This window comes from Diceros bicornis, chromosome 3 (genome assembly GCF_020826845.1).
Source record: "Diceros bicornis minor isolate mBicDic1 chromosome 3, mDicBic1.mat.cur, whole genome shotgun sequence".
NCBI classification, from domain to species: Eukaryota; Metazoa; Chordata; class Mammalia; order Perissodactyla; family Rhinocerotidae; genus Diceros; species Diceros bicornis.
In genome coordinates this window covers 67,251,811-67,272,199 of record NC_080742.1, presented here as the reverse complement: position 1 = coordinate 67,272,199, position 20,389 = coordinate 67,251,811, and the positions used below count along the sequence as shown (strand labels likewise).

The window sequence follows — 20,389 nt, the reverse complement described above, 5'->3', positions numbered from 1 at the left end:
ATCAAAATCAAATTATTCTGGATACATGTCAGAGAAAACTGCTACTCCCACTTTGACAGAAATACTTCAGACTGAGGAAAAAAAGAAACCTCATGATTTGATAATATTAGAAGAATGAATCTACTACTATTCCACATTTGCTTCCTTTTTCACAATAGGTTGCCATGAAAAAATTCTTAGAAACCCAAATAGGGTTGCAATTCAAGTATAAGAGTAATGCTTGTTGATATTAAGTTTTCCCAAACTTCAATTAAAATGACACCTTTCCCTTTCCTGAAAGAAAAAATTCCTACATTACTTGGAAACTAACAACTTAAATGTCTTGATTTATCTTCAAGTTTCATAAAACTTGTCCCTTCACCGGAATGAAAAGCCTAGCTTCTGTTCTGTCGTGTCAGAAGCAGCCTTTTTGTTTGGGTAGTTTTTATCCTTGGAGACACCGCCCCCTGCTGTAACAAATGCTTAATTGCGGAAGGATTTTTTGCTCTTGAATGAAAAGGATATTAAGAAGAAAGGTACAATTATTAAAGTGAAAGAAACTTTATTTTGAATAATAATATACATATCATTCATTCCATTTAATTTCATAGTGCATAGTATATAGAAATATACAGGGAAAAATAAACATCAGAAATACCTAACGATGGAAGTATACAGGGGAAGAAGACATTCGATATACCAATGAACAGGCTTAGAACAGGACAGTATCTATTAGAAAAGAATAAAAACCATGCAAAAAAATCTATCCAAACCACGGCAGGCAAGTGCAATCAGTACAAGTTATAGTTTCTTGGGTACAAAAAGTATACGTATTCTTTGGATTGAAAACATAATATAAATGAGTGGCTAGGCTTTTATGTCCAAGCCGAAAGTCATCTATAGAAGTAAAAAGTGTAGATGCCACATGTGACAATAAAATATTCAAGGCCACAGATGGAGGTCACCAGCTTACAAAGAGAACACTGAGAGGTAAGGCAAATAAAAAAAAAAAAATAGAGAAATGCAATAAAGCCACCTCTGCCTAAATTAGGAAATAGCAAATGCATAGGCATTAAAATGATAGCTCTCCATACCATGCTGCACTTCTATTTTCTCTGTCAAAAGAATTCACTGTGTATCACTACAGAGTTCAGTGAATAAGATGAGGCAATAAATGTAGAGCCTTGGCATTAGGGCAAGTTTAATTTCCTTTTCATTTTACACAAGAGGGAAAAAAGAATATAGAACTAGAAATGTTCATCCTTCCCTTCAGCCCACTAACTTTTAAGTGTTTCATATATACTGCTTGGTACAAAGGAGACAGGGATATGAAGATTAATTAAACCCAAGCTTCCAACTCAAAGATTTTATGTCTGGAAAGCTAAGGAAAGATAAAATTCTTTACTGTTTTTAAAATCAAATGCTTAAAGCAGGTTCTAAAAGTTGAGATGAAAAAAATTGATATGGAAAAACAGCAAAGAAAGATACTGAACAAAATCTCCTGGTTTCCTTTACAGTTTCTCTTTTTTCTGTTTATTTTTCTAAATTGCGTTTTACAGTAGAAATGCAGACCACTTTGGATAGCTATGGCTCAATATCACTTGGTGCTCTCCTCTTAAGACATCATCTTCTTACACTCCACTGAACAGAAAACCATCCCTTCTACTGGCATGAACTTTTGCCCAATGAGACACTTGCTGCAGCAGGAGCACAGGAAGCACTCTGTGGACGCGTGCCAGCTGAAGTTGTTATAGCTCACCCGCTGCACTTCGGGATCAATGGCATTGTGGCATCCTTGACACACCTGTTAAGTCAATTGTACAAATAAGAGATGAGAGATCAAACTGAGATGGTAACATTTTCATGTCAGAACAAACTCAACACACCTTTCTTCAGGTGATAAATTAAACTGAGAGTGACAATCTCAAAAATATACAACTGAAAGTGACCTTCTAGTTAACCCTGTTAGCGAACAACTGTTAATGGGAGTCTATAGGGTGAGCACTGTGAGAAATAACAGGCGAAGGCCAAAGAGGTGATTTGATGTTTGTAAGATATCCCCATGGTATTCAAGGCAGAAAGTCTTGACAGTGAGTTCCAAAGCAGTACATTTGGTTACAGCATATTCCATTAGACTGCACAGTAGTAATTATAAAAAAGTTAATGGTTTTTTCCTACGACACCAAATCCTGGTGAGGATGTGGAACAACAGGAACTCTCTGGTTGGTGGTGGGAATGCAAAATGGTACAGCCACTTTGGAAGACAGTTTGGCAGTTTCTTACAAAACTATATACTCTTATCATACAATCCAACAATTGTGCTCCTTGGTATTTACCCAAAGGAGCTGAAAACTTAAGTCCACTCAAAAACCTGCATACGGATGTTTATAGCAGCTTTATTCACGATTGCCAAAACTTGGAAGCAACCAAGATGCCCTTCAGAAGGTGAATGGACAGACTGGGGTACATCTAGACAATGGAATATTATTCAGTGCTAAAAAGAAATGAGCTATCAAGCCATGAAAAGACATAAGGAAATTTAAATGCATATTACTAAGTGAAAGAAGTCAATCTGAAAAGGCTACAAACTGTATTATTCCAACTATATGACATTCTGGAAAAGGTAAAGCTACGGAGACAGTAAGAAGATCAATGGTTGCTGGGGGGGTGGGCAAGGAGGTGGGAGAGATGAATCGGCAGAGCACAGAGGACTTTTAGGGCAGGTAAAATATTCTGTATATATAATGATGGATATATTTCATTTGTCCATTCTATACATTTGTCCAAACCCAGAGAATGTACAACATGAAGAGTGAACCCTAAGGCAAATTATGGACTTTGGGTGATTATGAAGTCTCAATGTAGATTCACCCTTGGTAAAAAACGTACCCTTCTGGCGAGTGATGTTGATCATGAGTGAGGCTTTACACGTGTGGGTGTAGGGAGTATATGGGAAATCTCTGTATCTTCCTCTCAATTTTGTTGTAAACCTAAAGCTGCTCTAAAAAAACTAGTCTTAAAAAGACTTCTCCTCACTCATTAAAGCTTTGAACTGGTAATTTTACCAGTCCTACCTATGACACGTGAGATCATTAACACCACTAATTTCTAGACAGTAGAAAATGAAAATCATGTTCAAAGTAATTAAGAAAATTAAAAATACTGACCGTGTTTGAGAATAATTAATTTGCACTAAAAATATAACTTGTAGTTAATTGGCTTCTGTTCTAAGTCATCACTTAGGTATAATCTAATATTGTAGAATATTAATACTTGTATCCCCTATACCATTCAGTGTATATGTATGTTATATACAAATATATATATGACATACACATATCCACACCTGCACACATAATTTTCTTCTTTAGCTGCATGTGTATATGAAAATAATAAATGAATAACCCTCATTATAGCAGAAAACAAAACTACCCAGTTGAGACCTCCAAAACACTAGATAGTTCATACGCCTTCTTGTTTACACATGTTCCGAATGAACGTGACTATCTAAAGTTTTGTTTTAAATATTTTATAACAAGTGAGGCAAGACTGTCCAGTATTATGTGAAAGTGACAAACCTTCAGTATTCTTGGTCTCTTAATATGATTGTCAGGAATTACTGAGAGATGAGGGGTGAATGGGTCAGTTGAGGAAGGTCTTTTAGCTTGAGCCTCCTTACTCGAAAAGACCTCAAAATGCGGCTGCTACTCAGCGGGTAAACTGCTTTAGGGTGTGAAGTGAGGCATTATTACAAATATCCATTTCAGACCTGCAATATACTTTCCATATTTTTTAGAGCTACATGGCTTCTAATTACAGATTATAGCTGCTTAATTCACATGTTATGTCAACCTAGTCTTCCTTGAGAAGCAAGGGAGATGTGTATGTTCATTTTTTATAGCTTTATAATTCATTTAGAATGCTGTCCTTTGTATTTTTCTGTATTTCATATTAATTTTTCAATATTTTTAAACTTGCTTGTGTAAAATAGAAGGATTTCACACTCAATTTTTTATTCATCTTTAGACCATGATCTACCTTTATCTCAGCCCTGTAATAATATTTGTGGATCTTTTTATAATCTTTTAAAACACAGACTTTCTTTTGCGATTTAAAAAAAGAGATAACTACTGTTCAATTATGTGTAAAATTAAGGAACTTGTTGAGGTAAAAAAATAACTAATGAACACACTAAATTGTATAGGAATTTAGGGTTTGTAGTTTCATAAAACTTAGCTTTAATAATTTGATTGCCACTCATCCCAAAGTCTGACATATAATCCCAGGTAAAATCTACTGATCCCTAATTCTTCATAAATCTGAAAGCTGCCCAGACTACAGAACCCTTCAGGGAGATGATTGTGCTTCCTGTGTTCTTAAATTTCTAATATTTCAATGAGGTCTTATTTCCTTCAATCCCTCCTACTTGTTTTATTTGTATACACAATGTGAAATAGCTAATGACACTTGTTGTCATGAGCTCTCTGGCAGGGAGGTCCTGTGAAATCTCGCAGATGTGAATTCTGTGGGTGGCTGTTCGAGACTGGAATTCCAGAGACCAGCGCAGAGACAAACTAAGTGCATTTCCCATTATCTTCCTTCCAGGTTAAATTTTTCCTCAGAAATGTCCTGTTTTGAGCTGAGTTCTTGGCTTTAGGTCTAAAAATAGTTTGTATTCTCTCTCTGCTTTTTAAAAAAAATTTTTTTTAAAGATCTAAGCAGATCAATGCCTTAAACTAGATAATCTTCTTCAAAATTTTACATCCTTTAGCATGTTGCATGAGTAGCTCTCTTTGCTATCAGCTAGAGTTGTTTAGGAGATAGATATGTTCACTTTAATATTAGGCAAAGGGCAACAGTATATCTTACCAAGAAAGTAAACCTACAAGAAATCATGCCATATTACAAAGCTGAATAATTTAGACATTTTCTTTTTTAAAAAATCATATCTGTGATTATAATCCTCTCCATTGATTAGACACAATGTAATGGAGAGAAACTTGTAACAGTTAAATAAAGCTGTTTCATCTATTTAAAACTTTATCCAATAAATATTGAGTATCTACTGTATTGTTCTAGTATTGGAAATAGAAAACAAAGCAGACAAAAATCCCTCCCCTTAATGAGTTTAAATTCTAGTCATTGAGATGGTCACATATCCTACAATAAAATACACATTATGATAACCCTCTTTTGCAGAGAAACTGTTGCAACAATATTCAGAGAAGCAGTTTTTAGCTAAATTCTGTATCAGGCCACATGGTGATTCAATATCTTTTCCCCAGGTAAAGGAGGGTCCATGCTGACTCCAAAGCAAATGAGAAAGAACACAAGTCAGTCACTCAAACACTTCCCAAGTGCAGACATTGAGGATTTGGAAACAAAAAGGCAAGCTCTACCCTCCAGCTGCTATATAGTCTACTGGAGGGGACAGATGAGTACATGAATTACACACACATGGGCAAGCACACACACACGGCCCCAGGGGAACACAGAGCGGCATCCAGCCTAGCCAGAGAGAAAGGGGTAGGGAGTCAGGAAAGCTGTTCTGAAAAAGTTAAGCCTAAACTGAGTCTAGAGAAATGTGTAGGCATAGTCAGGTAAAATAGGAATAGGAGGGCATTTCAGACAAAGGAATTAGTGTGTCAGAAGACAAAGAACAGTGCATAAACTAGAAAATACAGGTAACTTGTGGAAATGTATGATTTGAGTTGGATTACTAGTAGAAGCAGCTGGACAGGTAAGAATGGGCCGGATCTATTAAGCAAAAGGTTAAGATCAGATTTGCACTTTAGAAAGATAATCTTCCATCATTATGGGAGGTGGCTTTGAACAAGATGAAAATTGGAAGCAGGGAGACCAAATTTGAGGCCACTGCAATAATCCAAATGACAAAAAATAAAGGTCTGAAGTAGAGTAGTCATAACTGTGAGGATCTGAGATATATTGATGAGGCAGAGATGATGGAAAATGACTGATTACATCTGGGGACAACGTGTAAAGGCTGAAAACTGGCATTGACATTAAAACTTGTTACCTCATTTTTGTCGTAACATACTCCTAGAATTATATAAATATGTCATTTTATTCCTTAGCCAGGAGTCTCCCCTACTTGATAGCTCAGGGGGATCTTTAACTAGTACATATTTTCCTACATATAAAGAAGTAAATGTCTATCCTTTTAATACCCCCTGGCTTACAAAGCTTTACCATATATGGTCAACTTTTTAATCTCCCCTTTATCTAAATTATCTACCTCTTGGCCATCACGCAATCTGTGTAAACAGGGCAGATCCAAGAAAAAAATATACTCTCACATTAAATACTTGCATGTTTGGCCCACACAAATAAATCATTTAAATTTATTTAATCCAACTCAATGGTAAATGGTAAATCATTTAGACTTACTAAATCCAACCCAAAATTTGCAGGTCAAATTTCGTTTGACCCGAATCAATTCAATGAGGGTTTGAAAAATAGGTACTGTCCAATCTCCAGATAGCAAAAATGAAGTCCTAGCGGGTGGTCTGGCAACATGAACAGAAACCATAAACACTGAAATAGAGCTAAAGAATACGAACAGCCTCTAGGAACCCTAATTTAAATGGGATCTGATCTGCATGATGAGAATCAATCAGTTAATCTCATTCACGTTAAGGAATTTTTCTGTGGGCGTTTGATTATCAAGTAGCATTTATAATCTATAGTGTAAACTGCACGGTGGAAATCTGGACAGGGCTCATAGTCAATGCATGTATTGCTTTTGAATTATCTGGGTTTTAACACTCTATGGTAGGAATCAAATGTTTCCTACTTATGAGTAGTACTTTCTGTTTCTCCTTTGTGAGAGGCTTAATTAAATAAAGGCATAAAGTCAAGCTATAAAGCAGGTTGAGGCCACCGTGTCCCTAGAATGCTTCTTACCACAGCATGACTCTTCACATAGCAGGGCTTGCACACGGGCTTGTCATTGACCATCACGTATATTTCCCCAGCCAGGACGTTGTCACAGTCAAAGCAGCAGAAGTGCTTTAGATGCCAATTTTGGTTTTCTGCCTGGGTATACTCATTGCTGAATATCAGCTGGGAACAGGATAAAAATAAGATGAATCATGTATTTTCCTTTTTTGTCACAAATAACAAAGCTAGGTTCTTTAGACAATTTAGGGATTTAGATCCATAAGTATATTGACCTACTTTCTTGGATTGAAGTTTGAAATAAGATAAAGCTTGAACTTAGGTTATTATTTAGTTTAGTCCAAATCAATCCTTTATGTTTCTGGACGGTTTTTCATTAGTCAACACAATTAACAGGGACACTCAGAATAACTGAAATTAAAAGATTTTTCATTCATCTTCTTTGGATGTAAATAAAGGAACTGACGCTTGGTTAATTCATATTGCCTCCTCGCTAAGGGTGGCCTGGTTAGGATGGTAAGAGGACCATATGGGGGTACAAAAAGGAGCCTGCATGCAGTGGCCCCAGGGAACACACCTCATCACAGCCAGCACATCGGGGTTTCTCACTATCACAGTAATGTCTGCCACAGTATAGCTTCCCATTCTTCCAAAAATAAATCATGTCAACCAGGAGTTCATGGCAGGTACTGCAGACAAAACAAGCTGGGTGCCACAGTTTATCGTAGCCGGCCCGTTCAGCATAGATGGCCGGGTCACCTTCCTTCATACTCAGGTTGCAGCAGTAGCAGGACTGAAAGGGAAACCATCCAAAACAATCTAGTCATCATAAGACCGGCATTTTTCATCACCAGTTTTAGTAGAAATTCAAAGAAACAACTTTCAAGAGAAATAATTTCTACTGAAATTAGTAATTTGTCCATGTAGACAATAAGGTGTTAGTACTTCTGTGAAACAGAATCTCTTGCCTTTCCGCAGGCTATTCAAACCTAATTCTTGCACCTTATGTGCAATAGAGTATTGTTTCCCAAATTAAAGTTCCTTATGGAAAAACGCTAATAGTAATTTTCACCTCAATTTTAAGTGGTTCTCTAAAAAAATGATTACCTTAGAGCTTATTAGTACTTTAAAAAAAATTATTTTTTTTTTACAAGACTAAGCCTCATTAGTTGATGTGCTAATCAGATCTATAAGGAATATGTTACAGTAAGTATAGTTCTTATTTTTTGTTCATCTGTGTCAATTTTCTTCAAGGCATAAAAAAAGACTTCAATTTCCTTCTCTAGGAGAGATTAAAAAAATATGATTGAAAATATATCCACATAAATTTAAGTTTGAATTTTAGGCAATTTCTCACAAGTAAAACTGAATTAATCTAAGCATACGTTATTCTTATTTATGGGAAGAGATAAACAATTAGCACCATAATTACGTTGAGAAACAGATTCTAATTAGTATGTTGTATTCCAGCACGACACCAATGCTAACTACTATGTATACATAAAACTCACGATTATCCTTGGCAACAGATAATCAGAAAACCTGGCTTTAGACAGTGGTTTCAAACATGATGATTCTCTAAAATAAGCAAAAACTGAATTTTAATTCAATTTATTTCCCTCATTACTCCCTTTTGGAAACAGAGGAATGGCCCCAAAAAAGGTTTCAAGAAAGGGAAAGAACTGTAAAATACACAGATCGGGCCAACAGTGGGACCACTCTACTTACATATTGAGTTCTTTTGTGTTCGGCCACTTTGTCGTCCATGGCCCCCACCGCTGCTGTGGTGCTTCTGTCCCCGTCAGGGATGTACATTTTGTTGGGGCCTTGAGCGTCCATTTCCCGGGGAAGTTTGACATCTCCTACTCCCAGAGCCTCGTTCTTATATTTCTTCACAAACTGCTCCATCTCCTTCACCTCTTTGGGAGACAGCTCGTGGCACTTGGAAGGGTCCTGGTCGTGTGCAGGCAGCTGCTTTGCCAGCTGCTTCTTCCGGTACTGCGCCCCCTCGGAGCCGGCCACTGGCTGCTTCTCCTTGGGCAGCATCTGCATGTACTGCCTGGCCTGAACCACAGGGAGACCAGCGTCATCTGGGAGACGCCTTGGCCACCAGACGGGCAATATTTTATAACACGCATCAGAAGCAAGTTACTCAAGAAAGAAGTCGGTTTTATCTATTAGTAAAATTTAATCTTCATAATATAAATATCTTGAGATGTTAACATATTCAAAATGGTACACTAAATAGACTGAGTTCAGTAACATATTCAAAAATGGTCCACTAAATAGATTGAGTTCAGTAAACATGAATACATTTTTTCCATGATTTGTAAAAGGATTTTGGTTACTAATGTTTACTTGTGCTAAATACACAAATGTACGATCATAAGGGAACACGAATTTTCAGGCAGTATGTTTAGAATGGCCTATGGATCGGCAAAATTTTCACATTATAAAAAAATATCATCACAAGATTAACTTTAATGATTTAACTAACCTTCTTCAAAGACTTCCAAATGTCTCACCTCATCTAGTTGTTATAATAGAAGGAGCTTGACACAAAATTGTTTTTGTTTTTGCCTTACATAGTAAAAGAAATATAATGTTGAACATTTTTTTGAGTTCTAAACAACAGAAATTCTATTCTTTAGCTAATCTTTACCATCGTAAGAGAAATCTTCTCTAGAGTAAGCTAGAAGAGTTACTAGATTTGTACAAAATATCTGTTTTTCACCTAATTATTAAGAATTTCAGACCATTCCCTCAAAAAGGTATCATATCTAGGTAGTCAGAAAAATTCTATGAGGTATCTAACCTTCCTTTCGAAATACGACAATAGAAGTTGAAAATCAAAGTAATGGGAACCCCAGAAAAATAACAGACCTGAGGTTGATTAGGTTACTAAAGGAACTGCCCTAAATAAGTAGTCCAGACTCATTTTTAATAAAGGGGTTCCCCTCCCCCTTACCAATGCCTGATTCTGGACAGGAGGCGCCCATTCATAGGTAACTGTATTGATGGAGATATTCTTCTTGGCAGCAACTGGATTGGTCAATATCATAACATTGCGTTTATACATGGGAATTCCATCTGATTTTAGCTTTGCGATCAGGGTAGTATACTTGGTGTCTTCAAAAAGTTTCCCCACTTTTCGATCTTCCTCATTGCTCAATAGGACATCATGTTCTTCTTGGCCGCACTTGCAGTTACGACATATTTTTCTATAATTTTGGAGATAAATAGGCAATGATTATACCTAATCAATAATAATTAAGTATGTGTATACATTTTTTTGGTGAGGAAGATTGGCCCTGGAGCTAATATCTGTTGCCAATCATCCTGTTTTTGCTGAGGAAGACTGGCTCTGAGCTAACACCTGTGCCCATCTTCCTCTATTTTGTATGTGGGATGCCACCACAGCATGGCTTGATGAGCAGTACGTTTGTCCGTGCCCAGGATTCAAACCTGCAAACCCTGGGCCACCGAAGTGGAGTGCGTGAACTTAACCACTATGCCACTGGGCTGGCCCCCAAGTATGTGCGTACATTTATAGTTCATAAAATACTTTTACACCTATTCCATTTAATGGTATGCAAAGGCAAATCTTTTTTTTGGGAGGGGATACAAAGTAGTTATCCATAAATTTAAGAAAACATAAAAATGTACTTTCACTTTAGAAGACTCTGAAAAAGTTAGGTTTTGATTAAAAAGTGCATGTTCAAGGGAGCACGGCTGATCATAATCCTATCTGGTATTCCTCATTCTCTCAAATAAATAAATGACAACAAGATCATCAAAAAACTGTCACAGTAAGAGGTTTCATATTTACTGCATGATAACATTTCATAGCCCTTGCCCAAGTTTTTGTTTTTTTAAGTGAGGGCTAGGGAGACTGATACTATAATCCTAGATTTAGGTTTACCTTTCCTGTCTCCTTTCCAATTTCCTTTCCTCTCCTTTCCCATTTCTCATTTTCTTTCTCCTTTCTCTTTCTTTCCATTCCTTTTCCCCTTCTTTTAGTTCTTCAAACACTTAGTGATTGCCTACCATGTGCTCCATTGTATATAAAAAGACTGATACATGAAAGTCTCTGCTCTTCTTATAGTTGAGGGACACAGTCCTCTTCCCCAGTCTGGCCTAGCACATAATCATTCATTCATTCATGCAACATATATGAGTGTCAACATGCCAAGCAATCCACTGGACTCTAAGACATAATGGTAAAAAAAATAGGCCCAGTCTCTGACATTCTAGAACTTACCACCTGGTGGGGAGACAGACATTAAACAAATACACACACATACACACACACACACACACACACACACACACACCCCCCATAACTGCATTTATGATAGAAAAGCAAAGCACAGGATACCTTGTGAGGGTATAAATTTGACTTGGAACTGGTAAGGAAAGAACTCCATAAGAAATTACTCCATAAGAAAGTGACATTTAGGTTGAGATCTGAAGGATGCGTAAAACATAGGTGGGAATTGGGTATGTATGTGTATATTTGGGAAGCGGGACAAAAGGGAGGAGAAAAGCCTCCAAACATTCTGGGTAGAAAGAGTATTTGTGGTCGTCCTGAATTAGGAAAGAGATTGTTCCCTTAGGTTCCATGATCAGAGAAGGCTGGTGTGACCGCAGTGAGGCAAGTAATGGGGGCAGTGACAACGATGGTAGGCAGGCATGAGATTATACAGGAACTTGCAGAACACATTAAGGCATCTGGCCTTCATTATAGGAGTAATCGGGAGGCACTGCAGGCTTTTAGGTAATGGAATAACATGATTAGATCTATCATTTTCAAAAATTGTAATACCTGCCACGTGGATAATGGATTGGGGGTAGGTGGAGAATGGATTGGGGATAGACATAATTGGAATTAGAGAGACGAATTAACACCTCAATGGTGCATCCAGTTTGCAACAGTGCGGTTCTAAGTAACAGGGATTCTACTGCTACTTCACAAGTGGAATTCATATCTTGGATTGCTATTGCTGTGATCCAGGTAAGATGTGCTATAGCTTAGACTAGAGCATTTGACAGTGGAGATGAAAAGAAAGGAACAGATTTAAGATCTCCTTGAATGTAACACTGATTAAACTTTGTGGTTGACTTGGACGTAGTGATGGTGAAGGGAAGGCCTAGTTTGTCAAAAAATGAACTCAGGTTTCCAGGATGAGTAAGTTGGTAGAAGGAATCTAATTTATTAAGACAGTAAATGCAAAAGAAGAACAGACCTGAGGTATGGGGGGAAAAGGCTGATGAAAGGTCTCCAAAACTGAACTATTGATAAGTTTGACATGCCTATGAGCCAGAATAAAGATATCAAGTAGATTGTAGGATACATAGACCTGGTGGTAGAAAATACAAACTCGGAAGTCAGGAAATGATGAGTTGAACAGATCACCTTCACTTCCTGGGGGAAGAGTAGAGGGACAGGTGAGGACTCAGGAAGGAGTCTGGCAGAGGAGCAGAAGCTGGAAAAGGTGACAGAGCAAAGGGAAGCAGAGAGACTTTGTGGAGTCAAAACTTAAGCTGGAACTAAAATACGAGGCAACAATAGCGTATAAACCAGAGGGGGGAGTCTGAGAGTTTCAAAAAACATTCTAACATCCTTACGCTGTGCAGGAAGACAGTAAAGATGTAGATTAACACTACATGATGTTAAGTATGCATGTTAAAATATCTAGATAACTAAAGAAAGAAATATTGTATATAATTTCTAAGCTAACAGAAAATGAAATGAAAATATAAAAATGCAACTAGTCAAACAGAAGGCAATAAGAGAGGAGAAAAAAGAAATTTAGGAAATTGGGACGTGTAGAAAATACAAACTAAGATGGTTGATATAATCCAAATATATCAATAGTCACAATAAATGGACTCAATTCTCCAGTTAAAAGACAAAGGCTTTCACTGGATAATACAACAAAATCAAACTATATGCTATTTGTAAGAGACACTTAAAAATTTAAGGACACAGAAAGGATGAAAGTACAAGGATGCAAAAAGATAAATTAGGCAAATATCAGCAAAAAGTAAGTTAGATCATACAGATTGGACTTTAATGTTTTTTCCCTCAATATTAGAGTAACTACTTAGTAACAAAAGGTTAAAAACACCTCTATGATGTAACAATTCTAAACTTAATAATATAGCCTAGGGGCCAGCCCCGTGGTGTAGCGGTTAAGTTCTCGCACTCCGCTTCGGCAGCCCGGGGTTCACAGGTTCAGATCCCGGGTGGGGACCCATGCACTGCTTATCAAGCCATGCTGTGGTGGCATCTCATATAAAGTAGAGGAAGATGGGCACGGATGTTAGTCCAGGGCCAATCTTCCTCAGCAAAAAGAGGAGGATTGGCAACAGATATTAGCTCAGGGCTAATCTTCCTCACCAAAAAATAAATAAATAAAAAAAAATATAGCCTAATAACCTAACTTCAAAATATATAAGCAAAAATAACAGAACTATAAGAAATAAATGGACAAACTCATCATTATAGTGAGACTAAAAATACTAGAAATAAATATTAGAAAAACACAATTAACAGGCTTGATCTGACACACAAAAAAATATCACATCCAGTGACTGAAGAACACACATTCTTTCTGTGAGCATTTGAAACACTTTGAAAAACTGAACATATAGTATGGCACACAGCAAGTCTTAAGAAATGCCCAAGGACTGATCATCAACAACATTATCTGAAAAGAATGCAATTATGTTAGAAATCAACAGCAGAAAAGCACCTGGAAAATACGTCTTTAAAAAAAAGAAAACTAAAAAATTCAATGTTGAAAGAAACAATCACAGTAGAAATTAAAGCAAAAATATTTTAGGAAAAAAAGAAAACAAAGCTTCTTGAAACTTGTGGAACACAAGGAACAAAGGAATGCTTAGGAGGAAATTTATAGCTTAAATGCTCAAATTTGAAAGAAGAAAGATTATTAAACTAAGTGTTCAACTCAGGAAGTTAGGAAAAATGCAGAATAAGCCTAAAATACAAGGAAGGAAAATAAATAGCAAAAACTAATAAAAAAACGTTTGCTTCTCATTAGATGCAGAAAAAGCATTTAATACATTTCAGTATCTCTTCTGATTACATTTTGTTTACTAATTTTAGGTACAGAAGGGATCTAGTAAGGATTTTAGAGAGGGTTTCTAGGAGAAAAAACCCCACGAACACTCAGCATACATCATACTTAGTGCATTCATTGTAGGATCTGAAGGAAGACAGCAACATTACTATCACCACTTCATTCATATTGTCCTGTGGGTACTAATCAGAGCAGTGAGAAAAATCAGACATACAAATTATAAGGATTCATCAGAAAGGAAGAAACTAAATTGTTGTTGTTCACAGATGCTATGACTGATCATATAAAAATGCAATGCATTAGCGTCAATAAGACTTTAATAAGTTTTCTGGATTAAAAATGAAGATAATTGGATTTCTCTACATCAGAAAATTAGAAGAAACAAACAACTAGAAACTCTTAAATGAAGCTCTTTACCAAATAACAAATTATTAAATAATTATAGATGTTTTAAGTTCTGAGTTTTCTTAAGATGAGTTTTGCAAACTGAAGATATTAGATCTGACTTGTATAGTTCCGGAAAGAGAGAGAGAGAGAGAGAGAGACAGAGAGTCAGAGATGCAGAGATATGAGGGCTGGGGAGGCAAACTAGTTTCCTTGTGTACACATTGGTCAGAAATCTTTATTTGGTAAGAATCTGCTGAAGAGTTTGCATATTCTGGTTTAGCTATAAAAGACTCCTACATCTGGTTATCGCACACTCCCATCTAGTGGAAAAGAGCATATTATCCTGCTACAGTACGTTCTTCATTCTTGTTCTTCGGTTAACAAAAACAATGTAATTATTCATAAAACTAGCACGCTGTTTTTGGATCGAGTTTAAAATCATACCTTCCTGAGGGGAAAGAGGTGGGGTGGGAATTTAGTTCTTACTATAGATAAATAGATCCTTATACGGTTGTGAACTATGCATCCTAATAATTACAAAGTAATAATGTTACAAGGATATGTGACGGAATGCTGGACTTCCTTTGGAAATGTTTCTTATCCAGTTCTACACCAGTACAACAGGTACATCATAAAATAAGGGGAGTTAGATTTTACAATTTGAAAGACAAATAGTAAAAGAGGAAGTGAAATAAAGCCTGCTGGTTTCTAAAGCATGAACTATGACAAGCTGTAGCATGGTTATATAAATTACATTTACTGTGCAAGTGTTACATATAAAAAGGTATATTACCAATGATATAAGAGCCATCTCTATACTTTCTCTCATTATTTTTCTTGGCTATTCTTGGAAGATTCACATTCTGAGAAAATCTGTTTTCTCTACCCACCCTTTCATTCATGCAACATAACTTTATTAAGCAAGTAAAATCAGGTTAGAACAATACACCAAGAGCAGCAGTGTTGAGGGAAAAAGAAGTAGCCACAGAAGCCATACTATGCTCGATTATCAGTTTTCTAAGTGGAGAAAACCTATGATTGATTCATTATAGTTTTTTAAATCATGCATATCTTATAAGCCTCATCTGTATCCTCGCTCCCACATGGTGACCTGCAGTAACAGAGCACTCAGCAGGAATGCGACTCAAAGTGGGACAGTTCTTTCAGATAGGGTGGCCATCACTGAAGCTGCTGGAATGACCACATCCCTTCCAGACCCCTTGCACTGGAGGTCCATTTCTACAGTAAAAAGGGACAGTTACAAACCACTTTGCAAGAAAGAAATCTATCAAATCTGGGCCAGGTGCCAAGGGCTATCCATGCAAAAATCTGTGGTATTTACTACTTACCTAGTTTAAAATATTGCTTTAAATGCTTTTCTTTGAGTTTTAGTCTACAGTGTTTTATATTTGAACTTCCCATATTTAAACTAGGAAATTTTGTTTATAGAAATCTTTTAAGATCTTTCAAAGTCATTTGGAAGATAATCCAATATATTAAAACGAAAACCTTGTTGAGGAATTGGGGAAGAAAAGGATACTGTTGTCTTGTATTTAGGAGAAGACATGAGAATGAATGGGACATTTATCACGTACTTAATTTCAGCCTAAAATAACCCAGATTTCATCCTTCTTATGAAAACAAAGGACTTTTAAAAATTGGTTTTATGTCAACCTAAAACAAAAACAGGGATGGGTGAGCACAGTACTCATGCGCCAGGGGCTATGTTTACAAGGTTTGTATAGTATCTTTCCTCAGATGATTCATAAATAACTTTTGATGATATATGTAGACTTAAATAGTTTATGTTTATTAAGTTTATTTGAGCTATATCAATCTGATACCAGTTTTTGAAGAATATCTAAATCGGTTCCCATACTTAGTACAGTTGCCAAATCTCTAAATCTTCTAAACTGTCCTATAGAGCAATTCTCCCCAAAGTCTCCACGCAATGCTAATAAAAGTTATGTCGAGGAGGGGGCGGGAGGGGGGAAGAAGGAGAGGATTCAGAATTAAGTTAGTTTAAAACAGCGTTTTTTATGACTTTAAAAGATGCAAAGGTAGACTGGTAGCCTGGGAAGCTGTAAGGTGTGGGGGGAGGAGAGTTATTTGTACTAAAAAGTTCTTTGTACAACAAAGTTTAGTGTATTAACACATACACACACTAATAAGTGTGACAATCAAAACTGTATACTCAGAATTTTACATTACACCTTCAGAGATCTTGAGCTAAATCCAAGAGAGTACCAAAATTTACCAAAAGCATTGCCCAAGAAAAATACACAGATTTACAGTTTCAAGCTGAAAGCAGTCAAGACACAATCCCTCACCTCCTCAAAAGAGAAACATGTTTTGTATCACTATTTGTAAAAGTTATTATTTTTCCAAGGCGAGTAGTAGCAACCGGAGCGCTCTGACAGGCTGCCAGCACTCACAGTGATTTAAAGGCATGGTCATGGCACTGCTACAAACTGTATTTTAAAAGAGTTGGAAGCTGCCCTTTTATAACAGGGATATACATATATGGACTTAAGCCTGGGCCTCTGTTATAGAATTCAACACAGGCATTAATCCATTTATGGTGGGGAATTTTTAGTTTTCAGCCAGCTCTAAACCAATCAGGAATTCTCTGAACAGATGTATGCCATATTCAAGTTAACACTTTTCTTGCAAAATGCAACTGTTTTAATGGAAGGATTTATCAAAGATAAGACAAAAGAATAATTCTATTACTTATCTGATAAATGATCTATGGTTCCAATGATACTACTATACTTTCAAAATGAAATAATTGGCTATAAACTCCTTGAAATCTTAGGTTTGTGTCTTGCATTTCATAAATATTTATTATCTCTAAATATTACTTGAAAGTGTGCCCAGAAGAGAGTAGTTCTTATTTGGTAAGTATCAGGCATCCTCAATCTTTTATTTTCCTCTAGTCTTGTAATCATTGGTGCATTGAAGGGGAGAGTTCACAGTTAAAGGACTCCATTGTCCACAAAAATGTCTATGTCACAGAAGCACCACAGTATAGAGAAGACAGCCTGGTGCAGTCCAAAGTTCACTGGTCATGAGAGTGTAAACATGGGTTCTAGTTTCTGCCTGGCCATATAGAAAGATGGTGATAAGGAAGCTTTTGGCAAGCTTTGGGTCCAAATTCCAGCTCTGCTGTCTATAAGGCATGCCTTTGGTATGTTATTTAACTTTCTCAAGTCTTTGATTTCTCATACATAAAATGCGAATACTACCACTTATATCAAAGGGTTTTATGAGGATTAGGTACAGTCAGGTACATAAAGTGCTGTGGTAAGCAGAATTTTAAGATGGTCCCTACGACCTTCACCCCCTGGTGATATTCCCATGATTATGCTACTTTACATGGCAAAAGGGAGATTATCCAAGCATGCCTAATCTAATCACATAAGCCCTTAAAAAGCAATGAGTTTTCTCTGGCTGGGGACAGAAGAGGAAGTCGGAGAGATTTGAGGTGCAGAAAGTATTCTACACACTGTTGTTGGCTTTAAAGATGGAGGTGGCCATGTGTCAAGGAATGTGAGTGGCTTCTAAAAGCTGACAGCAGCCCCTGGTTGACATCCAGCAAGGAAACAGGGACCTCAGGCCTACAACCACACGGAAATGAATTCTACCAACATCAGGAAGGAGCTGGAAGCAGAGTCTTCCCCTAGAGTTTACAGATGAGTCCAACCTGGCCAACACCTTGATTGCAGCCTTTTGAGACCCTAAGCGGATAATCCAGCTAAGCCTGCTGAGATTTCTGACCTAAAGCATAAACAGATGTTGAGTTAATTATTAGGTGTCGTTTTAACCTGCTAAATTTGTAATAATTTGTTACGAAGCAATAGAAAACTATTACAATTGCTTATTGGCGTGTGACACATACGAACTGTTCATGAACTATATTTCTTACTAATAACTCATAGGCTCAAACAAGTCATTTTAACTTCCTTGGGTTTTAGTTTTTTGATCTATAAAATGAGGTGTGGTTAGCTAAGGGACAAGTTCCACTCTAAACGTCCCTAAGTCTAAGAATTCATTTTTAGCCTTTTACAACTGTCGTGACACACCTTGAACAGGCAGTCATGCCTGCTGGAGCTCTTCCATTCCCTCTCCAGATCCATCCCACCCCCTCAGTACCCTGTCTGTGCCCTAGGAGGCTGACCCCTAAGAGCTGCAGCAGTGGGCTACTTGTCCCCAGCAATGGGAGGTACGAGCAGGAGATCTGAGCGACGAATGGAGAGGTCCGAGTATTTATTTCCTGGCTTCCTATGAGAGTACAAGGGGCTAAGGGGAAAAGTGATCCCTTATTTTACTTGGGGGGGACACGGATGCAGGGGAAGAGGGACACACTGAACTGTGTCCTCCTAAAATTCATATGTTGAAGCCCTAACACCCAATGTGACTGTATTTGAAATGGAGATAAGAGATTTTAGGAGTCAATTAAAGCTGTATGAGGTCATAAGGGTGGGGTCCTAATCTGATAGGATTGGTGGATTTATAAAAACAGGAAGCAAGAGAGAGACCTCTTTCTCTTCAGGTGCACACACTGAGGAGAGGCCAAGTAAGGACACAGCAAGGTGGCTGTCTACAAACAAGGAAGAGGTTCCTCGCCAGAACCCAACTCTGCTGGCACCCTGATCTTGGACTTCTAACCTCCAGAACTGTAAAAAAAAATAAATTTCTGTTGTTTAAGTCACACAGTCTATGTATTTTGTTATGGAAGCCTGAGCTGACTAATCTAGAGGGCAAGAAGACTTCTCAGAGGTAGTGCTTGAGCTGAGACTTGAAGAATAGGAAGGAGTTTCTGTTTCCTGGTGGTAAGATGTAGGGTCTTTCCAGGCAAAGGGAACATGTAACAAGGCACAGAAATTTTAGGGAGCAGCACGTATCCAAGCGGTTGGAACACAAGGTGCTAGGAAGGGAAGTGGGAGATGAGGCTGGAAAAGCAAGCTGAAGCCAGATGTTGAGGTTTAACATCAAAGGCCAAAGACTTTGCTTAAAGGATCAAGTCCAGTGGGAAAGCACTGAAGGTTCTTAAGCTATTGGGAAGTATGGAAGGGTATCCATTTTCAACAGACCATTCTTGTGGCTGTGTGGAAGGCCAGACTGGTGAAAAATGGAGAATAATTTAGCTCTGACTTTCATAATGTGCCTCGTGAAGTGCTAAGTGTCTCAGAAGTCAAGTGCCACCATGAAGATGGAGAAGGAGGCTGAGTGGGTAGGGTCCTGGGACCCCATGTTTACTTCAATCACAGCAGTTCCGTGGCCCGAGACTAGACCTGGAATCTTCGTTACACTCAAGACAGCCAGCTTAGAATATTTTACTTCAAAGACTACTGAAAAATAGCTCATCTGCCCTCAACCTGTCCAGCTATGGTGAAAAAGTCAAGGAATTATCAAGAATTCTGAGAGAGAAATGTCTCAACTCACGCAGGGAAGAAGACAGAGCTACTAACTAATACCATCTGGACAGACTGGATAAACCAAAGCTAAATTGGAATCAGTGCCAAAGGCCAAGTCTTTCATGGCTCTTAATAGATGCTCAGACTACACCCAGGTAAGTAAATGACTCACTGTGGAAAAATAAAATAAAAAAGTGAGTTTCAAGCCACAGATATTTGTCCTTATCTGACATATTTTCATCTGAAAATATCCGATTATAGTGACCTGCAATAGAAAAATAATACATAAAGCAAAAATTACTATAAATGAATCTTCTGCTTTAGAGAAAAGATGCTATCACTTAGGAATGAGCTTTAAAAATCTCATTAGCAGTTTTTGGTAACTGTATAGCCAAACTAAAGAGTATCTTAAGATTGTAAAGTAAGAACCATGGCCAGCAGAGGGCAGTGCGGCTCTCCGCAAAGCCCACTGTAAGCACGGGAGAGTGGTGGGCACATGAGGAGCTGGAGTACTATTGAATATTTCGTGTCTAGTGACTTGACCTTTCTAAAACATGACAGATGTAATGCCTAACTGCT

The 20,389-nt window shown here is 37.4% G+C and overlaps 1 protein-coding gene across 1 annotated transcript in view; it reads right to left on the bottom strand.

Moving 5' to 3' along the window:
* Positions 1-516: 516 nt before the first annotated feature.
* The window catches only part of TES (testin LIM domain protein), a 45,916-nt gene continuing 26,043 nt past the window's right edge, over positions 517-20,389 (bottom strand). Inside the window, exons 3-7 of the mRNA XM_058528721.1 lie at positions 9,866-10,118; positions 8,626-8,961; positions 7,475-7,690; positions 6,904-7,062; positions 517-1,783 (exon numbers count right to left, since the gene is read on the bottom strand). Coding sequence (XP_058384704.1) covers positions 1,595-1,783; positions 6,904-7,062; positions 7,475-7,690; positions 8,626-8,961; positions 9,866-10,118 — 1,153 coding nt within the window. The 3' untranslated portion in view covers positions 517-1,594. The remainder of the gene's footprint in view (positions 1,784-6,903; positions 7,063-7,474; positions 7,691-8,625; positions 8,962-9,865; positions 10,119-20,389) is intronic.